Genomic DNA, 21,801 nt, shown 5'->3' with positions numbered 1-21,801 from the left:
AGCTAGGTTTGATTCAGTAAGCAGAGCCCTCTTACTCTTTCATTCAACCGTTCTGCAACTGAAATATTAGTTGGAGTGAGCAAGGTGTGTACCTTTGTGTGTGTATATGTGCTTGTCACCCCTGAAAATTGAAGTGTAAAATAAATGAACAAAGAAACCTACATTAAGTGTTTACTGGGAGCAGGGCCACGTGCAAAGCACTAGGGATACACATAGAAAAGCAAGGCAATCTCCCATTCTCAAGGAGCTCTCATTTTAATGGGGGAAACAACACATGCAGAAGTTGGAAAAGGCCAAGTGGTCCTCAGGGTGTAGCAGCAAAGCTGATACATTGCATCTTATTTCATATTCTATCCACTGACAGAGTCACTGACTTTTCTGGAGAGTGCTGGTAGTGAAGGTCCTTTCTGGGTCTGCAGGAGTGGTGGCTGCTGAGCAGACGTGAGCTGTAGCACCTGCTTCTTGTCCACAGGCATAGATAGTGGCTGAGAGGGCAGGGCTGCAGCTGTAGGCAGATCACTTTGGAGTCTTTAGTCAAGCTGTGCTCTTCTTTTTTCCTTTTTAAAAGAATTCCATATCTGATCTCCTAAAGTAATCTTAAAGTAATTGTGGATACATTAACACTGGCTTCCACATGCAGAGATTTTGTTGAACTTGCATTCTGTTTGAAGAGACAGTGTAAGGTTGCCTCTCATCATTTATACTGATTTTTTTTCTTCGGTGCTTCCTTACTGTTAGAGAAAGTTTTACTCTTTCTCTCACGGACCAGGGTTTTTATAAATTGCACACCAACTGCCATTTGAACTCCCTAAGAGAATATTGCTGCTGTACACTAGGTTCCTGCTTTAACTGCAGCATACTTTAGGATATTCACTAGAGGGGTCTCAGTGTGACCCCAAACTTAGATAACCATTTCACTAGGCTGTTCCTTGAGATCGCAGTCTGTCATTAGGCTCCTGTTGAAACTGCTGACTGTAGTGCATCTGTTTACTCCAAAGGGGAAGGTATTTCCTTAGGCTGGCCTTCTCCAGTGTTCATATTGGTCCTTACAATTGCTAAGGGGTTGGCTTTATTTTAGTGTTCTTTTCATCCCCGTTATTGTAGTCATTATGCGTCTTGTTCTCTTGATTCTAGTTCTTTAACTCCATATCACTTCCTCTAAGTCTTTGCAGATGTGAGCTAAATTCCTTGTTTTTTCTGACATGTTAATGCTCTGTCACATTTATCCACCACAATTTGTCAGCCATTCTCCTATCAATGGGTACCCACTTTGTTTCCAGGTTTTTAGCTGCAACAGTTTTGTGTTTAATATTTGAGCCCTTTTTTGTTCTTTGACCATGTTTGAAGTGTGTATTCCGTAGTGGGAGCTATGAGTTAGAGGGTTTAAATTAATAATTTAGTATATCTTTTTATATAATTACAAATATTTTTTCCATATCAATTCATAATTCCACCAACAGTGTTATTAGTGTGTTGATAAAAGGAGGAATAATTGATCAGAAAAGGTTTTTATGATGCTTAGAATTTGGGCAGGAACATCTCCACAAAGATTTTGTAATATGAGTTAACATACATTTGTAATAATAACAAGAATAATAATAACTCACAGTTATATACTGACTTAAGGTTTACAGAGTACTTTGTATATGAATTTCATTTGGTTCTCACAACAACTCTGTGAGGTAAGTGCTATTATCATATTTTATATTACATTTTAGAGATGACGATGTTGAATCTTAGAGAGTTTAAGTGACTTTTGCCCAGGGTGATACAGTAATAAGTATGTTTAAGGTAGAATTCAAACCCAGATCTTAACTCCCAATTCCAGTGCTCTATCTATTATGCCACACAATCTCTGAGTTAATATAAAAATTACTTTTAGAATAAAATTATAATAAATGTATTTCATTTAAAAATTTTTTTAGGACTTTCTAAAGAAGTTTTCTCCAGATGTTTTCCGGATGTTCTGCATGCTTAGCAATTACAGGTCCGGTAAGAAAACCATTTATCCTCAGTATTTCATTTTCTATCCTATTTTCTTTTAGAATTTCATTTTTAAATTATATCAACTACCTTTAGCTCAGATTTCAGAATGCAAAATAAATTGTTATATGAGACCCAGGGGTCAGGGCAGGCAAGAGTATACCTGACTGGGGGAATCAGGGACGACTTCATGAAGGAGATGACTGATGGCTTTAAAGAATGGGCAAGAATTCAACAGGAGAAGGCAGAGAAGGACCATATTCTAGGCGTAGAGTATAAAGGCTTGAAGATAAGAAAGCACAGCAATACTTCTGTGAGAGTCAGCTGGTTTAAACAGACATACACATGGTGGGCAGAAGAAAAGCTATGAATGCATTTTCAAATGGTGCAACATAGATGTGGGATGCTGGACAGTTTAATAGACTAGCTGTCATGAAATAATGATGTGGGGGGAGGAGAGCTTTTTTTTTTTAAGCATAGATGAGATGTAGCCTTTGAATTGGAGGTATTGCTTTGAATGAATAATGACTGTAGCCTCTATATTTCAAAATGTAGACCTTATATTGAACAGATATATAAATGCTCGCCGAAGTATCTGCTGCTTATGCAGAACTTACTCCTCCTAGACCCTCATAAGAATAACATTTTTGGCTACGTACTGTCAACTGTTTTATTTTCCCTACTCCAGGTTTTATGTGTGTGTGTATACACTTACATGTGTATGTATAATAATGTGTTTCTATGTGTGTGTATGTATGTATACACACATCCCCACATACCATATATGTGGTTGTGGTATGAAAGAACAGAGACTCACAGATTGGTTTAACTTACCAGAGGAAAAACCATTGTTAAAAATGAAGACAGGAGTCCCACTCAGTTACTTGGTTTGTATTTTTGTGAGAGTTTTCCCTAGGTATCTATGTAGAAGATAGATAGATATAGATAAAGATATAGTTAGATATCTATCTATAATACAGACATGTGTTCCATTTTAAATCCATGAGAAAAAAAAGAGAAAACTAAACTTTGTATTTATTTGGCAGTTAGGGTGGTTTTCAGTTTGTCCATTGTGATTATCAAAGTAAGTAAAGGTATGTTAATATTTTGAGAGAAATTATAGTTAGAAGTTGCTCTAAATTGAATAAACAAGTTAAAATATAGAAATGTATGCACTTGAAGGTCTTTTGCCAATAAAAGCAGTGTTTAGGGAAGGTGCATGTTGAGGTAGAGGTTGAACAGTCTAGCTGCTGAAGTCCCAAATGTTTATTAAAATCGACAGTTTTAAAGTTTAAGCATTATGCTAAAGAAAATTGAAACAGTTGACATAGGTAATGATTCTTTGTGCCCAACCCTTCTTATGAAAGAGATTCTATTGCTCAGAACTTTTGCCTTTTACCTCCTGTCAAATCTCAGACTCCTTAAGAGAAGGAAGCAGCTTGCCTAAATGAACAAATTACATCTTAGTGAAGAAAGAAATGGTTTTTCACCCTACATAAAATTGGAGATGAGAATATATGTCCCTTGACAGAACTTATAGTCTGGTTCATGCTGGTGGTATTACTATTAGATGTCAGAGCAGATGGAGTGCATCCTATATTGTTTTAAAAAAAAGAAAAAAAGAACGAATGAAGTCTCCCAGCCTGAGAGCTCTCTCACTTTTAAAGGATGAGAGAAGGGAGGTAGTGGAGAAAGATTATTTGGTTAATCTGTGTCACTGTGTAACTCTTTTGTGAGCTTTGTTGTGTAAGCAATTTGATTTTTAAAAAAAAAGCTTTTTGACTGACAGCAGTTTCAGAAATTGTAATTATTTGTGGAACTTCAGAATTTTATTTTATTTACTAGCGAGAAATTTCTAGTTGCTCTGAACTGCTGCTAAATGACATATGAAAACAATGAGTAGAATCTCATGGATACAAGTCTATTGCTTTCTGTAAAGTAGAGGGAACTCTGAATGTAATACCACAAAAGAAAAGAATGATGACCGCAGGGGACTTTTGCGTAGATCTCTGCTATACTAATTAGTCTGTGTGTCACAGACCTGTCAGTTTAAAACAGTGTAAAAATGTTCACCATTATTAACAACATTATTGTTTGTGACTTCACATGTATTAACTTCCTCAGGGATAGAATGATTAGTGGATAGAGCAAAAAAGTCAGGAGAAAGGCCTTACAATTCCAGTCTACCATGGTTTTGCTCAGTACGTAGAGCAAGCTACTCTGGGTCTTTGGCTTCAGTTTCCTGATTTCTAAAAATAAGTTTTTGTGGAAGTTGTTTCTTTACTTAGAAGCAGGGCATTGATCAGTCTTCTAGTCCTTCGTACTTAGAGGGGCTAAAATAGTAATAGAAAGTAAATATATATGAGGTGCTCTCAGTAGCTTTAGAGACAATTTCTGTTATTAGGAGGCTTTTCCATCTTACATGCACATTTTAAATCTTAGAAATGAATAAATCCAAGAAGCTACTGAACATTATAGTAATAATGCCTTTATTTCAGTCCAGATCAGAGAAGTCTAGCTGTCAGATTTTCTCCTCCACAACTAATTCCAAGGTCAGTAGCAGCTTTCAACCTGACTTCCATTGGTTTTTAGGGTTCTGTGGTACGGAGGACAAAGAAAGATAGTAGTACTGAAGCTAGTGTGTTTAAAAAAACTAAAGCCTGTTTCACCCACCTCTAGTAAGAATTTGTGCTGTTAGCTGTCACTTAGTAGTTTTGCATTTTCAAAGTTAGCCCTATGGAGACTGAACGTTTCTTCCTAATTGTTGTGACAGTCAGTAGGGTAGTTACTACCACATGAATGGCTTTGGCAGCCAACTGCACAGGCTTTTCATAGGCACAGATTATCAAGCACATGATCTAGCCCAATTGAGCTTTTGTAAAAACAAAAACACAACCTTTTATTAAAGTAAAATCAGAAACATTAATTTCTAGAAAACTTAGAAATAATCTAGGTCTATTCCCTAATTTCACAAATGAGGAAACACAGGCCCAGGGAAATTAAGTGATTGGTCCAAATCACACACAGCTAGGATGAGGATCCAGATCTCATGACTCCTACCTAGTACAGTTTCCCTTCTTGATCACCTTAATATCCATCACAGGGTTTGTCTGCACTCCTGCCTACCTGTTTTGCCTCATTTGTCTTGCCCTTTCTTTTCTCCCCCAACCTCCCAACTAACAGAAAAGTAGAAGAAAGAACATGGAGTCATATACTTCATTTTCACATTCCACATTTCCCTGTAACTGTCTTTGATCAACCAGAAAGAGGTTACTCTAGCTTCTATGGCACTCCTCTTCCCTTTCCTTTGAGAAATGTTCCATGTTAGTTTTACAGCCTCACTGTTACTGATGTGAGCTGTCCCCTTCTTTTTTTTTTTTTGTTTTGTTTTGGTTTTTTTTGGGTGTGGCAGTGGGTGTTAAGTGACTTGCCCAAGGTCACACAGCTAGTACAAGTCAAGTGTTTGGTCTGAGGCCAGATTTGAACTCAGCTCCTCCTGACTTCAGGGCTGGTGCTCTATCCACTGCATCACCTAGCTGCCCCGAGCTGTCCCCGTCTTAGGGGGACCAAACTTTTGTTGTCTCAGAACATTTAAAAATTCAATTGAGAAAAAATAGCATCTCCACTTTAAAACAATGTTAAAGAAGTTTTCTCTGTGGATCTTGTCTGCTCCTTGGGAAGGGAATGAGGAAGAGCAGCAATTTATTCTTATAGTTGGCACATCAGAATCCTTAATGAATATTAGATCAGGCCTTATACTTACACATATCATAGATTGATAAGAGTCCTGCAAGGTCGTGTTACGTATTCAGTTTTCCTTAGGTTATAGGGAAATGCTTTTTAAGCCCAGTTTAGGATCCAGTAGTGGGAGTGATAGCTGGACTCTAGTGGCAGGATCAGTGCACCCCCAGACAATTCCTTTCGGGATAGAAAGCTTTGTAATGATCCTCCTAGTCTTTTATTAATTTTTTCTTCTTGGTCATCCAAAAGTTAGCTTTAATAAAGCACTAGTTGAAAATGAGAAAAGTGAGGAAAACTAGTGTAGGAAAGGATAATGTTAAGAAGAGACCTCTGTAACAAAGGAGCCCTTTGATGTGACGGTCTACAGCTAAGATATTTTAGGACACAGACATTTCAGGCTTTAAAAAGCTTTTAAAATAAGCCTTGCAAATAAGCACCCACACTGCCCTGCTTGATCAAATACCCTACTGCCTTGTCCATCAAACATATGTGCATAACACAACAGATGATCACTTTGCAGGATTTATCTAGTCTAATTTATTTGCCTTCATGAGGAGTTTTTTATAAAGCTTAGAGAAAAAATGGAGGATTTTGGGGGGGGAGTTTTTTTGGTAATTCAAGTAAAGAAGTCAAGTAGAAAATTCATTTTAATAGTAACCTGCATAGAAGAAAAAACTTAAAACTTAGTGTTTCCCCTTCAAATAACTTGTTTGGGCATACATGAAGTTGAACATATGGAGAACTTCAAGCCACAGCTTACTGTCTTGTGTTAGTTTCTCGTGCTCTTTTTCTCCCAGTGGCTGAGTATAATGATTGACTGGGCTATTCATAACAACCTCATTGGCACTCTGATGCCCATTTCAGCAATGAATTAATGGAGTAGTTCATAAAAAATTTCCCCCATTCTTCTCAGAGTTTACACTTCAGCAAAATTTGTCTTTGGCTTCCAGCCTGGCTGAAGTGACAGAGTATCCAGATTATCTCCCAGAACCTGCCCAGGTATATGCTATTGGTCACCAGAGATCCAAGCAGTAGAAAGTAGATAGATCAATGCCCAATATGACAACTCAATAAAACAATTCAGAAACATATTTCCAACTGGTATTGGAGCAGTAGTTTCATCCTATATATAGAAAGGGCTGAAGAATATTAATATAAAAGTCTCCTAATCACAGTGATTTCAGCGTAGCTTCTGAAGACTGAATTTCCAACTTTGCAACAAAGATAAACTAGATCTTGGGATATACCTTCTGTTTGAGTTTCATTGCAAACTTCAGGAGCCTTCAGATGGACACTACTGTCATTCAAAGTATGCATGACTTAGAACATATTTAGAAATCCATTTGAAATATATACCCTGTGATCACCCTTCATGATCATAGTTCAATTCAACAAATATCTATTAAGTATTTATTATGGGTGAGGCACTTAGCTAAATGTTAAAGGATACAAAAATGAAGTAGTCCCTGCCCATAAGAAGCTTATATTCTACAGTGTTTTATGTAGAATATGTAGAATAGCGTTCTATAGCATTCAGATAAATTTTGAAAAAAATTTCATATTTCTTAAAAGGTTGAAAGTGAAAACGATAGAGGAAGTTTTTCCCTCCATAGAGACTGCTTTACTCCACAGTCAGCAGGTGAAGTTACCTTAGTCTATTTTTTCTTTTTCTGTAAAATACTATTGGATGAATGCATGATCATTACTTTCTGAATCCATACAAAATTATCTATGTATATTTACAAATGTTTCTTTCTGTATTCAGATAGAGCTTTGGAAATCCAGTGGGTAGCTCTTTAGTTTTTTTTTTCCCTGTTGATGACAGTTCACCTAGATTCTACCATCCAATAAATTTGTCTGATTCAATTTCCTGTAAGTTGTTTGGAATGTATTATTAACCTAATACACAGCAAATGTGGTTAGTTTTTAACCCTTATGTAGGAAGGCTTAAGGCCTAATATGAAGCACCCATGGGTGGTACCACGCCAGGCAATAAGGGAAGGATGCAACCAGCGAGGCTGCCAGACATGTGCCAACTTGTTCACCCTCTTTCCTGCCTTCCTTTCTTCCTTGAAGACAAGGAGCCTAGGACTGGACTGGGTTGGAGGTGGGACCAAGATTGAGATTGGTGATGGAGAGGAGAATTGTAGAACGACTAACTGCAAGAGATCAGATCTAAGCTTTTCATCTTACGGAAGAAGCCTGTAAAGGGGAAGTGAGTTGGCCAAAACAGGAGGAGGAAAGAGGAGGGTGGTTGGTTATGCTCTCAGAGAGAGGCTATCCCTTGGACTTGGCACACCCAGTTTCACCAGCTGTCCATCAGTCCTCCTAGTCATTGTAATAGAAGGGCTGTCCTCCACCCTAGGCAGCCATTTTAGCAAGTGCCTGGCATGTAGTAGCTGCTTAATAAATGTTTGATTGGTTGATTTGTACAGAGGAAGCTTGTAACTCAGGAATGTTTGATTTCCCGGCTCTGATGTAGCAGATAGGGATATGACAGTGATTATCTAGAGCACATCCTGCTGTTAAGGCATGGAACATAGAACCATCCAGAGAAGGATAGGAAGAGGTAATAAGTCTGGAGCAGAGATAGTTGGCTACCTCTGCAGCAGAGCTTATACATCTTAAAGAGACCCAAATACTCAGGGATTTTTTGTTTGTTTGTTTTCTGGACTACCATGTTTATTTGCTGTGTTCTTTTAAGGTTTCTATACCTTACAGGGTATAGGTTAATTGAACCCTTAAACTTGGTATTTTCTTTAAATTGAGGTTTGATTTCTACTGAGACTGTCCATGGTCTTAAAAGCCGAAGTAGATGTTTCTCCAAAGGCTCATTGAGCATCTCTTCTTTTTTCATTTCCCTCCAGTATAAATTCCAACATTAGCTAGATTTTGTTTGTAGCTTATCTTTTGCTCCCTACCTTTTAGAGTCTCCCAAACTTCTATTTTGATGAAGTCTAATCAAGTTTTTCCTCCTGGGTTTTTTTGGTTTGTTTGTTTTTGTTTGTTTTTGTGTTTTGTTTTTTTTTTTAACTGTAATATAGCAATAACAGCAATAGCAGACTAATTTTTTGCCTCCTGATTAGGAGTTACTCTTATTTACCTAGAAGAACAAAGAGATATTAAAAAAGAAATTCTTTTATAGCAAGAATAAAGTACACAAGAAGTTGAAGCCTTGGCAGTAAGTTATTTCAAAGACAGTGTAACTATGTAAAAGACTGCAAGTGAGGAAAGCTACAGCCTTAGTTTTTTGTTTTCATAGGCAGTCAAGGTCAAGTGACTTGCCCAGGGTTACACAGCTAATAAGTGTCTGAAGCCGGACTTGAACTCAGGTCCTCCTAACTTTAGGACTGGTGCTCAATCCATTGTACCACCTAGCCGCCCCTAGCCTTAGTTTGGAAACAGTGCCTGGATATTTCCTAGGAGGCAGCAGTTGTGGAGGCAGTACACGCACTGACACTAGCAGTAATGGCAGCAATGGTACTCTCTGGGTACCATCAGGCACAGCCTGCCTTTCTAGGCCTGTTGCAGAAGCTGGTTGTCAAGAGCAATGTGAATATCCCTTATCCTAGCCACTTGTGGCCTGACCACTTGGGGCTGGTTCTTTCTATATTTTGGTAAAGAAGCATTTGAAGATTATCAGGCATGGACAGGGCATGGAGATGCTGGCGAGTATCTAATGAGAGAAGCTGGCTAATCTAGGAGGGAAGCTTGGAAGGTTTTATCCACTTCTTCTGTAGGAAGGACCTCTGAGGTCAGGTGAGGAATGTGCTAGTGGTTAGGGCTGTGACCTGGAGTGGCTTTCCAGCCCTCTGGACTGCCTTGTAAGAGGCCCTAGTTCCAGACCCTTAGGCGAGTGATGTGTTTTTGGAAGTGTGGGAGCTGTCAGCTTAAAAGGGACCAGGGGACCAAGAAGCATGGCCAGTTCTGAGAGTGAGCATGGAGAAAAGTGAGTGACTAGAGTAGGAGCCCTTGGAATTGTGGAAAAGACACTGCCCCAAGTGTGGCTACTCCTGGAAGGACAGACATTCCCTGGCTACTCAAATAAGTCTGCACCATATTTTTTTAAATTTTCAGTGAACAAGTATGTATTTTTCTCACCTCACCTACATCCTTTTGGAAAAAAAGAACAGAACTCCTGTAAGAAATACACATTTTCAAACAAAAAAAATCCTCACATTTGGCTATGTAAAAATGTATGTTTTATTCTGCATTACCTCTCTGTCAGGAGGGACATTATTGGTCTTATGAAGTTATGGTTAGTCTTTTCATTGATCAGAGTTCTTAAGTCTTTCAAAGTTATTTGTCTTTATAGTGTTGTTGTTATTGTATTAATTGTTCTGATTATCCTAATCACTTCACCTTGCATCAGTTCAAACATATCTGCAGGTATCTGAAAGCATCCCATTTCATCATTTCTTATGGTGGAATGATGTTCCATTACATATCATAACTTGTTCAACTGTTCCTTAATTGATGAGGGTTCTTACTTTATCACTGTAAAAATAAATTAAAAAAAATAGTTTTGTACATTTGGGTCTTCTTTTTTTGATGTCTTCGGAGTATAGGCCTAATAATGGTATCATTAGGGCAAAGCATATTTTGGAGACATAGGTCTAATTTACTTTTTTGTTTTGTTTTTTGTTTTATGTTCTAGGCAGTGGGGTTAAGTGACTTGCCCAGGATCACACAGCTAGTAAGTGTTAGGTCTCTGAGGCCAGATTTGAACTCAGGTCCTCCTGAGTCCAGGGCCGGTGCTCTATCCACTTCGCCACCTAGCTGCCCTTCTAATTTACTTTCCAGAAGGGTTAAACCAAGTCACAGCTTTGCCAGTATTAATATCTCTTTTCCTACAACCCTTCCAAATTTTGTCATTTGCCCTTTTTTTGTCAGTATTGTCAATGTCTGAGGGATGTGAGGTGGTACCTGTTGTTATTAGTGACTTAGAGCATTTTTTCATATGGCTATTGATAGCTTGGGTTTCTTCCTTTGAAAACTGCCTGTTTATATCTTTTGATCATTTGTCAACTGGGGAATAGGTCTTATTCTCATAAATTTAATCAGTTCTTATATATCTTGGAAATAAGACCTTTATCAGAGAAAATTCTGCTAAGATTTTTTTTTTCTCAGCTGCTTCCCTTCTGCTCTTAGCTGCATTTGCACTGGATGCTTTTAAGTTTCTTCTTACCTTTCTGATAGATACTCAGGTGATGTTTGTGTTTCTCACTAATAAAGAGTTGGAAAGAAGTATTCTGGGGAAGGTTTTTTAAAAGTTTATAAATGAATTTATCAAAGCATGTGTCAGATTCTGTCCAAGTTTGATAGAAACTTGTTTCTTGAAATGTTATGTTTGAATAAGGGTTTTAAATGTTCATTGCTCAGGTTTGTTTATACCTTCCCTAGAATTGGAGATTTGGGGGATGGGAGACTAATGTTGATGACCCATTTCCCTTTTTTCTGTTTAAATCTCTTTCTGGTTCAGAAAACCAATTGAAATTAAACTGTTTTCTGCAACTATTTTGAACATTCCAGATTCAGCATTGTGGAGATTTGAGTTTTTAAAGCCACGGATAGTCGGATAGTCGCTTTTCCCTTTGTTTAGAGCTTTTTCTTTTAAGGGGATTAGGATGAATAGAGAATAATCCATTCTCTCCTCTGGATATTTCTTGCAAGTTCTTAATCACTGAGCCAAATGACTTTTCTAAGTCTTTGATGCCCTCTCACAAACTATCCAGAGTTAAGCTTTCATTCTGGAGCCTTATGTCCAATTTCTAATGTAACTGATAATTTAGTTTCTGAGTTTAGTTTCTCCAGCTTTTTTTCCTTTTTTAAGTTTTTTGTTTTTTGTTTTTTTGTTTTTGCCTCTGGTGAGTGAGAAGGAAAGAAACAAGCATTTGTTGAGTATCTACTATGTGGTAGGCACTGTGCTAAACATTTTTCAAATATCTTCTTTGATCCTCACAACAGCTCTGCAAGGTAGGTACTATTATTATCCCCATTTTACAGATGAAGTAACTGAGGCAAAAGAGGTTAATGACTTGTCCAGAGTCATACAGATAGTTTATATCTGAGGCCAGATTTGAGCTCAGGTCATCTTGACTCTAGGTCCAGTTCTATCTGCTTAGAGGCACCACCAAGCTGCTCTAAGACTCTCTAGATTTTCGACTGAAGATTTGCTTAAATATAAAGGAAGGTGGCGACAGTGTCTGTGTAGTACTCTAAAAAATTTGGAAAGTAAATTAATAAAAAGACCACGAGTGACCTTGCCAGCCTTATCTTTCTTATTTAGAAATTTTTAACTTCCAAATTTAATAAACGCTAAAAAGGGGAGTATTTCCATATGTAAATTAGACTATAAAAAGAGGACTGTATATGAAGCCCTGGATCTCTATTCCATGCAGTTTGTTATTATTTTAAAGTGTAGAATAAAATCTACACATTATTTTTAAAGTTTTTTTTTTTCCTTTTTAATGAAGAGCATAAAAGTTTTAATGCATGGCAGCCTTATCCTGAAGTTGTGTGGCTGGGCCTTAGTATAGGAGAGATCAAGTGCTTTCCCTTCCTTATCCCTCTAATGTATTCTCTGCTGCTCTTTTATCTGGACACCCCTCCAAGGATTGAGGGGGTAAGATTTAGGAAAAGGGAGAAGGGGATGAACACTTGCTAGAGCAATTGTGAAAGGGATTTTTGTTGAATTGCAGGTCAGATTAGATGAGTTGGGATTCCCCTCCACCTCTGTTGTTGCTATTGTGATTCATTATATGTAATCTCTGCCACTATCAGGTCTTCATTTCTGATGTTAAGGTGAAATTTTGTTACCCAGGTAGTTAAATTTTGCTTTTGTAAGAATTTTCTCAAGCCTAGTTTTTTGTTCACTATACTATTAAATGTTGTGTTTGGATTAAAGATTTGACTATACTTCCCCTTCTTCTTTAACATCCTTAAAGGATCTGCTGTATGATACAGTCATTGACCATATTTCTCTAGACTTTTCCATTCTTTCATGAAGGTGAACTCTTTTAAACTCTCTTATGCATAGTCATTTCTTGTTCCTGTTTGTCAGTGGAGAGATGGTTGGTTGACCTGCTGAACTAAATGGTCTTTCTGCAGGTTCTCCTTTGGACAGTGATTTGTAATTGTTTATCAGGTCACCTCATAATTAGGGCCATGTACACCCACTAATACTTTTGGAGAACCACGAATACCTATGAATAATCTGTTCTTCTGCTTAATTTCTAAAGGATTTTAATGTATTAGGGCTGACAACAGGGTACAGTGGTCTCTTGGGAAAATACCAGTAGGAAACCTTGCTGTGTTTAAATATATGTGCTTGATACTGATTATAAACAGAACAGTGTATAAGACAGATGTCACCCCAGTTTTGCAGGTGATGAAGCTTCTCAGAGAAGTTAAATAGACTTGTCCAAGGCCACACAACCAGTAGGGGGCTGAGCCAGGAATCAGATCTAATCCTTCTGACTCCTACTCCATTGACTTTCTTCCACATGATGCTTCCCCTGAATGAATTTTACGTATTTTCTATATTCATTTTGTGATGTGTTAGCTTTTACAACCTTAATGGAAATCTCTGCTTTCTTAGCAATAGACTATAGTGATGACAACATGCATGAAGCCAAACACCACCTCATTGGAATAGCTTCTTTCATTGATGATGCCAATGCATATATGAAAGGACAGCTGGTGTGTGATCCCATCAGAGAGGACCTACTCTGGGAAAGGTAAGATATGCATCTTAATGTTTCATTTGAGGATCCAAAAAAGGCAAATGACCCTCTGTATTTTTCTCTCCTAGACTTGAAGAGGTTTGTGAATTCAAGAAAGGAAGAGAACAGTGAGGATCCAAAAAGATCTTAATAGGGTAGACTATTAGGCTAAATATTACAAAGTTAGGCTAAATACTATAAAGCCTGGGTTCCTAAAATCAATTGCATGGTTAAGGATAGAAGAGTTCATGTGAAAGTGATCTTGGTAATTTAGTGCTTTTCAAGTTGAGTAGTGTAACATGGAAGCCAAAAAAACTAATACAGTCTTAGGCTGTGTTAATTGGAGAGTATTTAAAACTATAGGGAGAAGCAATAAAAGGAAATGATAGTCATGCTGTATTCTGCATTGCTCAGATTGTCTATTTGAGGATATTGGGGATTATGTTTTTGGAATAATTCTGACAAATTTGAGCACAACCTTGAGGAATGAAAAGACTGGATTGTACCATCAGAGGATTGGTTGAAAGCCACAGAGGTACTTAGCCTAGAGAAGAGTAGAACTGGTGGAGGAGACATGATATCTATAATAATAATCATGATAGTGACAATAATAGCTAGTACTTATATAGCACTGGAACGTTTGCAAAGTGTTTTACATGTGTTATTTCATTTGATCTTCACAACAATCCTGAGAGTAAGTTGGGGGGAAGGAAAGGGAAAGGAGTAAGCAATTATATAGTTCTGGTTATGTGCCAGGCACTGTGCTAAGTGTTAAGGTCATTGAGCAAAGACTATCTGACTTTTTGTCATTGTTATATAAAGGTTTCATTGTGGATATCTGCAGTCACTTTTGTCTCTTGAGATTCTAACAGTTGTGAGATTTTGTGTGGTTAAGTCACTTGTTTTAGTTATACAACTAGCTAGTAGTAGAGTTAGGTTACACCAAGTTTCCTAATTCTTACTCCAGTGCTTTTTCTACTACGCCAACATGAAATGTATTTTTTGATTTCTGTCCAAAGCAATTTTAGGTTTTGAGATTTGGGGTAGTAAGCACAATAATTTTTCCTGTGAATTCAAGATTCTCTTCTCTTTTGATTTTGTATATCTTAGGATAAATTTATGAAGTAAGGTATGATTATACCATTATTCTGATTAATTAGTTTTTAATAATTGCTAATGATTCATAGTTGTTAAATTGTTAAATTCATAATTGTTAAAAAAAAACACACTTAGGAAGATGCTTATGTGCTTACAGTGGGTTTAATAGACAAGGTCCTTGCCTTTTAAAAGTTTACCATTTGTAACAGTTTGATCTTTTTCAATTGGTCTTCAGCAGTTCTCTTGCTGGTAGACAGAGAAATGCAAATAACCCCTTGGGATCAGAAGATCAGGTTTTGGACCCATGTTCCTCTGCCACTTAAATGCTTTGTGATTTGAGACAAGTCACTTTTCCAAGCCTTAGTATCCTCATCTGTCATAGCTGTTGCCCAAGCCTGTTTTCCAGCTCTTAACAGTTTTGGAGATATTTGAGGCATAGATAAAATATGATACAATCACTACCCCTGAGCTTATATTTTACTAAAGGTGGGGGACAATATGACACAAACACAGAAAAAAGCAAAATAGGGCAAAAGAAAGATCATACAAGGTACTTTTAGGAAAATCTAAAGAGTGGGGAGATCTAAATCATATGTTTTCATGGGCCTCAAGTGGGAAGGGAAAGATTAGAGACTCCAGCGAGCTACAGGGATGGTAAAGAGGGTTAAAGGCTGCTAATCATGGGTAGTGGAGCCAGAAAAATCCCAAATCACTACTATAATGTTCTACTAGGGAAAGAACATTTTTAAGAGTAGCATGAGCTCCTTGATTGTATAAATTACATGCTTTCTCTTTGATTAAGGAAATGATTGTTGTTTTTTGTTAATAAAAGTTTCCTATTTGGGGTAGATGACAAATCTACTTTGATGCCTTCTTGTCTTTCCTAATACTTTTTCTCCTTAAAGACTAACTAGCACCAAAATAGCGATCAAGGCTGCATTTGCAGATGACTTTGACACCCACAGGGCTGTTGATGCAATTATGGACCTCATTCAACATGGCAACAGACAGCTTAAGGCTGTTACTAAGGTAACCCATTAGGATATAGCATTCAGAAAATGGCAGCTGTCCACAGTACTGTTGCTTAATACAGACAGATTATGTTGTTATTTTTATAAAGAATGATGAGAAGGGAATCCTGCTAACTTTATTGGAGAGACCTGTATTTTAATAACTGACAACTCAAGAACATGGGCCTAGTAGCTCTTTCGTATTTCAGTGTTTGGGGAAGTCTGTTTCTTCCTTTGCCTTACTGTGATGCAATAGGTGAGAATTATGAAGAAGTCAGTGTGCCCCAGATTTTTAATACTTGGTGAAAACCCTGTTAATTTAGCAAAACTTAATTTTGAACTTAACATTATGGATGATTTCTAAATTTAGGATGGGAAAAATAAAACCACTGTAGAAGTAGATCAGCATAATGAAAAGAATACTGGATCCTTGTCAGGAACTTTGGTTCCCCTCTTGACTCTTTTTGGGGGGGGGTCAATGGGAATGGGGGCTACAGAGTTGAAGACTAGATCTCCCTATTTTGTCCAGTCTGGTAATGAAGTGACCACTCACAGGCTTGATTCCCAGTACCGATCAGCACAGAAGCTTTAACCTGCTCCATTTTTCCAACTGGTCCAATTCACCCCTCCTTAGGCAGTCTAATAATTCACCATATTGGTGCCAGACTTAGTGTGGACAGTCACTCTTTTTAGCTGTACTGCAGCTCAGAACTCTTGAGTTCAAGCTAGTCCATCAGCCTCAGCCTTCCTAGCAGCACACTTGGGTACTCTTGACTCTTAAAGTAACACGGTTTATGACTTCAGGCAAGTTATTTAACCTGTGAGTCTCAGTGCCATCGTCTGTGAAATGAGGGGCTTGGGCTAGGTGGTCTCTCAGGTCTCTTTCAGGTTCAAAATTCTGTGATTCTTTGAGATTAACAACACTTTTAAGAATATTTTCTCAAGGATAAGACTTTTCATATGTGTACAGGGAACTTTTAAAATATGGTTAATTTTACATAGAGAGATTTGGTCAGGTATCTGTGAATAGAGAATGCATTTATTAGAAGGAATTTCTACCTTTTACCTTCTACCTAATTTCTACCTGATGTTATTCTAATTAATTAATTCAGCAACCAAAAAGGAAATTTATAGTTAGATTTGCTTCCAACATGAGAATATTTTAAATATTAAATAAAAAAATTGTAAGCCAACTTTTACTCAGAGAAGTCAATGCAGTATGGGAAAACAAAAATGTATTAGGTGACACTCACAAAGACTTGGTATTGTTGCATGTGTAGGCTGCAACATAGTGAGATTGAGATCTTTTTGTGTGGAAAAGAAAGTTGTTTGCATAGTTCCACAGTTTCCTCCTCACCCTGCTTTGCCACCTTAACCTCACTCTTCCTTCATGGGCTTAAGGAGTGCAAACTTCTCCCATTTTACTTTATATCGTCTCTATCTCATTTTCCTTCCCTTCCTATGTCTTCTAACTTAGATTGGAATCTCTTCTCAGAGGACTGTAAACTAAAGGTACTGGTTTTTTTCTTTACCTGATGAATTAAAAGTAACTTGTCCCTTGTGAGTACTTAGACCCTAGGCCTACAACTTAACTTTTCGGAACTGAAATGGAGACTAAAAGCCAGCCTTACCTGCACTCCCCTCTGCCTCACTCCAAAGTCTGGAAATCACTCCATCACATGGCATATATATATATTTTCTCTACCTACTTTTTGATACCTTACTTGGATTCCAAACTGAGAGATAAAAAGGGCAAGTGAAAAGTTTGAACATATAAGTGAATATTAAGTTACATGGATTCTAGTCAAGTCAAGCTTGACAGGTAAGGTGTGTTCTATAGTTGTACTGCCGTGGTACTATTCATATTATTCATCTTAGTTATTTTTGCCTTCCTTTCTGTTTTATGGCAGATTCTAAGGCATTAGAGTCAAATCGGCCCCTCAGAGGTGGTTGGTTGTCAGACCTCTTCTAGAAGTTCTTTGAGCTCAAATATTTTAGCCCACTTGTTTCAGGTTTCTCATTTGTCAAAGATTGGAGTTTTCCAGTCATGGCCAGTCTCAGTACTGGGGAAGGAAATAGGGGTGGGGAGGAGAAAATAAGCATTTACTGAGTGGCTACCATGTGCCAGACACTGTGCTAAAAGCTTTGCAAATGTCTCATTTGAGCCTCACAACAATCCTGTTGGGTAGGTACTATTATTATGCCCATTTTGCAATTCAGGAAACTGAGGCAAACAGAGGTTAAGTGACTTGCCCCAGAGTCACATAGCTAGTAGGTTTCTAAGGCCAGATTGAACTCTGGTCTTCCTGAGTCCAGACCCAGTGCTTTATCCACTGTTCCACCTACCTGCCCAATTCTTTGGAAGCCAAGTAGAAAAAAAGTATCCTAGATCAGAATACAACAGACTTATTATCAAAGTACAGTTCTATCTTTGGACATATCACAACAGTCACCTTCTCTTCTTTTTTTCCCTCTCCTTGGGGGCGGTAAAGGTCAAGTGAAATAATTAAAGATTTATTTCCCAAATACAGTGCCAAGAGTGAATATAGATCAGGAGCTAATTCGCAAAACTGCAAATAAACAAGTTTAGTGTAACCATGATGAACACAGGAAAATTGGAGTTTGGTGTTATTTTTGCTCTCAGACAGCTTTACAAAGGAGTACAGGATCTCCACTAATATGTGCTTCTTTTTAACCAGTCTAGTGAAGCCCATTGGCAGAATCTGCATGATATCTATTAAAAACATTTGTGTCACTCTGCTGTTAGATCATGTAAAACCCTGTCCACACTCTGTATTTGCTTATAGACTTAACCACTAGAAGTATAACAAGCCTATAGGAATGTGGCTACCTGCAAAGCTGGGTCATTTCTCAACCTTTTTATTGAATGGATTTTTAAAAACTTACCTTAGATTTGCTCTGTGTCAGGAATTTAGTCCCCTAGAACATTCTATATTAAAATTTAGTCCCATAGACTGAAGTTCCACAAGGTTGTTGATGAGGACAAAATGAAAGAAAGGAGTGTGAAAAACTTCGGAGGCACATTGGTCTAGGAGGGAAAGTGCTAACCTAGGATTCAGAAGACTGACAGACCTGGGTTTGAATCTTCACCCCTGCCCCTCACTAGCTGCGAGGCCTTGAGCCAGGCACTTCTCTGAGCCTAAGTTGCCACATAAGTTAAAATATTAACTGCCTGCTTGCCTCATTAGGGACAGTGCAAGAATCAAATGAAATAGTTTATGTAAAAGCATAGAGTAAATGAGTTGGGGTTTGGAGTTGTGTTTTCATTAAACTCCCACTGAGAAAACCTCTCTGAATCCAGATCAACAATTACTTGGCAACTTTATCTTAAAAAGTTGCCTGGTAGCCCAGGGTTGCACAGCAATATAAGTCATATAAATTTTCCCAACTCAGGCAAGCTTTCTACCCATTATTCTTAGCTGCCAGTAAAGGAGTGGTTGTTTTTAAATCATGAAGTGCGGGGAGGGTTTTCAGTTTTTCAGCCTTCCTGGAGTGTGTTTACATTTAGACATAGAGCCAAAAATTTCTCTTTTCACACTGAGATAAAGACTGAGTTATAAACATAATTTGTAATTTTTAACAGGAAGCTAACTGTCCTAGAAGTCCTGCTGTATATGGTGCTATAGTTTCCTATATTGAAAGCTTTTTGGACACAGTTGGAATTTCTCTTTCAAGTAGACAGGTAAGTCATACTCTCCAAAAATCTTAACCATAACAATATTCGGTATCTCCCAGTCCAATAATCTGTCTTCTTACTAAATATTTCTCATGTGACAAAAATGTGTTCCTGAGTCAGCAAGAGAAAAGCAGTAGTTTGAAATGTGGTAACTGCCTCTTGCCCACTGAGAGAAGTAAATCTATGCAGTGGGCAGGAAAAAAGCTAGTAAGAACTGAGGCAGGGGGGATGAAAGAGTGGGGAGCGCGGAGAGAGAGCAGGATAGTGTATTACAGAACAGAAATAGATTGAAAGCTAACTGTTGATATGCCAGGAAGCTGAAGGAGGGCTGAGGGATAAAGAGGGAAGAAATAAGCATTTATTAAGTACCTACTATGTGTCAGGCACTATGCTAAACACTTCACTGATACTGTCTCACTTGATATAACAGGTCTGGGAGGTATGTGCTATTATGAACCCTACTTTACATTTGAGGAAATTGAGGCAGACAGAGGTTAAGTGACTTGCCACGGTCATATAGCTAGTAAATCTGAGACCAGATTTGAACTCCATTCAAATGAACTGTACCATCTAGCTGCCTCTTACAAATATATCAAGAACCAAAGGAGAGATATGAGAAGGCACCTTCCCCCTCCTTTCTCCTTTCTGTCCTTTTTCCTTCTGTAGCTCTCCTCTTCCCTTTAGCCTCCCCCTACTCCTTGCAGAGGTGCATGAGTGTGGAACATTGCATAGAATATCAGATTTTTATTTGTTGTGTTGACTGATTGTACCAGTTTTCCTCCCTCTTTTATAAAAACAAAAGAGATTCTCTGTTACAAAGTATAGATCTCTGGGAGGGAGAAGGATGAGGGGAAATGTAGTTGATGTTAGAACAAAAGATATCAGTAAAAATCTGATTTTTTTTAAAAAGTGTATAAAAAGGATGAGTTAGGAAGAAGAAAAACAGTAATAAATGAATTAGATTAAAAATGAATCTTCAGCATTAATGACCATTTCAAGAACTACTATCCACATTCTTGTGTTTGTGTTTCTTCTTCGTCTTGAGGCATACGACCTGAATATTTCTCTCATCTTGAATTCTCTAGTCTCTAGTCTCATTTGCCTATCACTTGGACCATCACAGCCATGAAAGCTTTTGAAGTGCATTCTTTTTACAAACACACAGAGAAACCAGACTCAGAGGTCTAGAGCAGTAGTGAACCTGACCAGTGAAGTCCATTATTTAGCAGTGTTATTTGGAACTGCTCAGAGGCTTATGTGCAAAGATGAGTTTTCTATCCTCAGAACATTTTAAACATTTTTTTATCATAATTTTTCCCCCAATTGCATGTAAAAACAATTTTTAACATTTGTTTTTTAAAATTGTGAGTTCCAAATTCTCTTCCTCCCCTCTCTTCTTCCTGAGATGGTAGGAAATTCAATATAAGTTATACAAGTGCAATTATGCAAAACATTTCCATATTAGTCGTTTTTGAAAGAAAAAACAGACCAAAAAGAAGTATGCTTTGATCTGCATTCAGACTCCGTCAGTTCTTTCTCTGAAGGTGGATAGCATTTTTCATTATAAGTCCTTTGGAATTATCTTGGATTATTGTATTGCTGAGAATAGCTGTCATTCACAGATGATTATCACAAAATATTGTTATTATTGTGGACTGCATTCTCCTGGCTCTGTGCATTTCAGTTTGCATCAGTTTATGTAAGTCTTTTCAGGTATTTCTGAGAGCATCCTGCTAGTCATTTCTCAGAGCACATAAATATTTTTGTACAAATAGGTCCTTTTCCCTTTTTTAAAAAATCTCTTTGTCATACAAACCTATTCCTGGGTCAAAGGGTACTGCAGAACATTTTGATGTCCAAGTTGCCCTTGAATATCAAAGCTTTAGTGAAGAAAGTTTCCCTGTCTCTTGCCTGTACCAAATTCATTTTGGGCAAGCTGAAGTCCTGCCAGGTATACTCCTTGTGACTAGATTTGTGGATCCAGTTCCATTGGTAAGGACCTCAAAATAAAGTTCAGGGGCTTGTATTTATTTCTGTACTGTAATGGCTAATGGAAACACTAGGTTTACAGGTGGAATATAATTTAAAAGTGATTACTTTTTTTTGCCCATTTTTGCTAGTAATTGATTCTTCATTGTAATCCAAGCTCCTTTGCCTTCCAGAATATCATATTCCAAGCCTGCAATCCTTTATGTAGAAGCTGCTAAATTCTGTGTAATCTTGACTGTGACTCCTCAGTATTTGAGTTGTTTCTTTCTGGTTGCTTGCAGTATTTTCTCCTTGACCTGAGAGTTCTGGAATTTGGCTATAATATTCCTGGGACGTTTCATTTTGGGATCTCTTTCAGCGGGTGATTATTGCATTCTTTCAGTTAGCATTTTACCCTCTGGTTTTAGAATATCAGGGCAGTTTTTCTTGATAATTTTTTTTTTAATCATGGCTTAACAGGTAGTCCAGTAATTCATAAATTGTCTCTCCTGGATCTATTTTCCAGGTCAGTTGTTTTTCCAATGAAGTATTTTATACATTTTCTTTTATTGTTTCATTC

At 37.6% G+C, this 21,801-nt stretch overlaps 1 protein-coding gene across 2 annotated transcripts in view; it reads left to right on the top strand.

Moving 5' to 3' along the window:
• LOC114046270 (probable cysteine--tRNA ligase, mitochondrial) overlaps positions 1–21,801 on the top strand; it is a 61,258-nt gene that overhangs the window by 34,134 nt on the left and 5,323 nt on the right. For both annotated transcript variants that reach the window (XM_027866557.1, XM_027866558.1), the window contains 4 exons: positions 1,926–1,992; positions 13,325–13,463; positions 15,452–15,575; positions 19,161–19,259. In XM_027866557.1, coding sequence (XP_027722358.1) covers positions 1,926–1,992; positions 13,325–13,463; positions 15,452–15,575; positions 19,161–19,259 — 429 coding nt within the window. The remainder of the gene's footprint in view (positions 1–1,925; positions 1,993–13,324; positions 13,464–15,451; positions 15,576–19,160; positions 19,260–21,801) is intronic.

The sequence above is a fragment of the Vombatus ursinus genome, unplaced genomic scaffold (assembly GCF_900497805.2).
Source record: "Vombatus ursinus unplaced genomic scaffold, bare-nosed wombat genome assembly UNPS02014781.1, whole genome shotgun sequence".
In the NCBI taxonomy this organism is placed as follows: Eukaryota; Metazoa; Chordata; class Mammalia; order Diprotodontia; family Vombatidae; genus Vombatus; species Vombatus ursinus.
The sequence above is the reverse complement of the archived record's forward strand: the minus strand, read 5'-3'. Positions and strand labels throughout refer to the sequence as shown.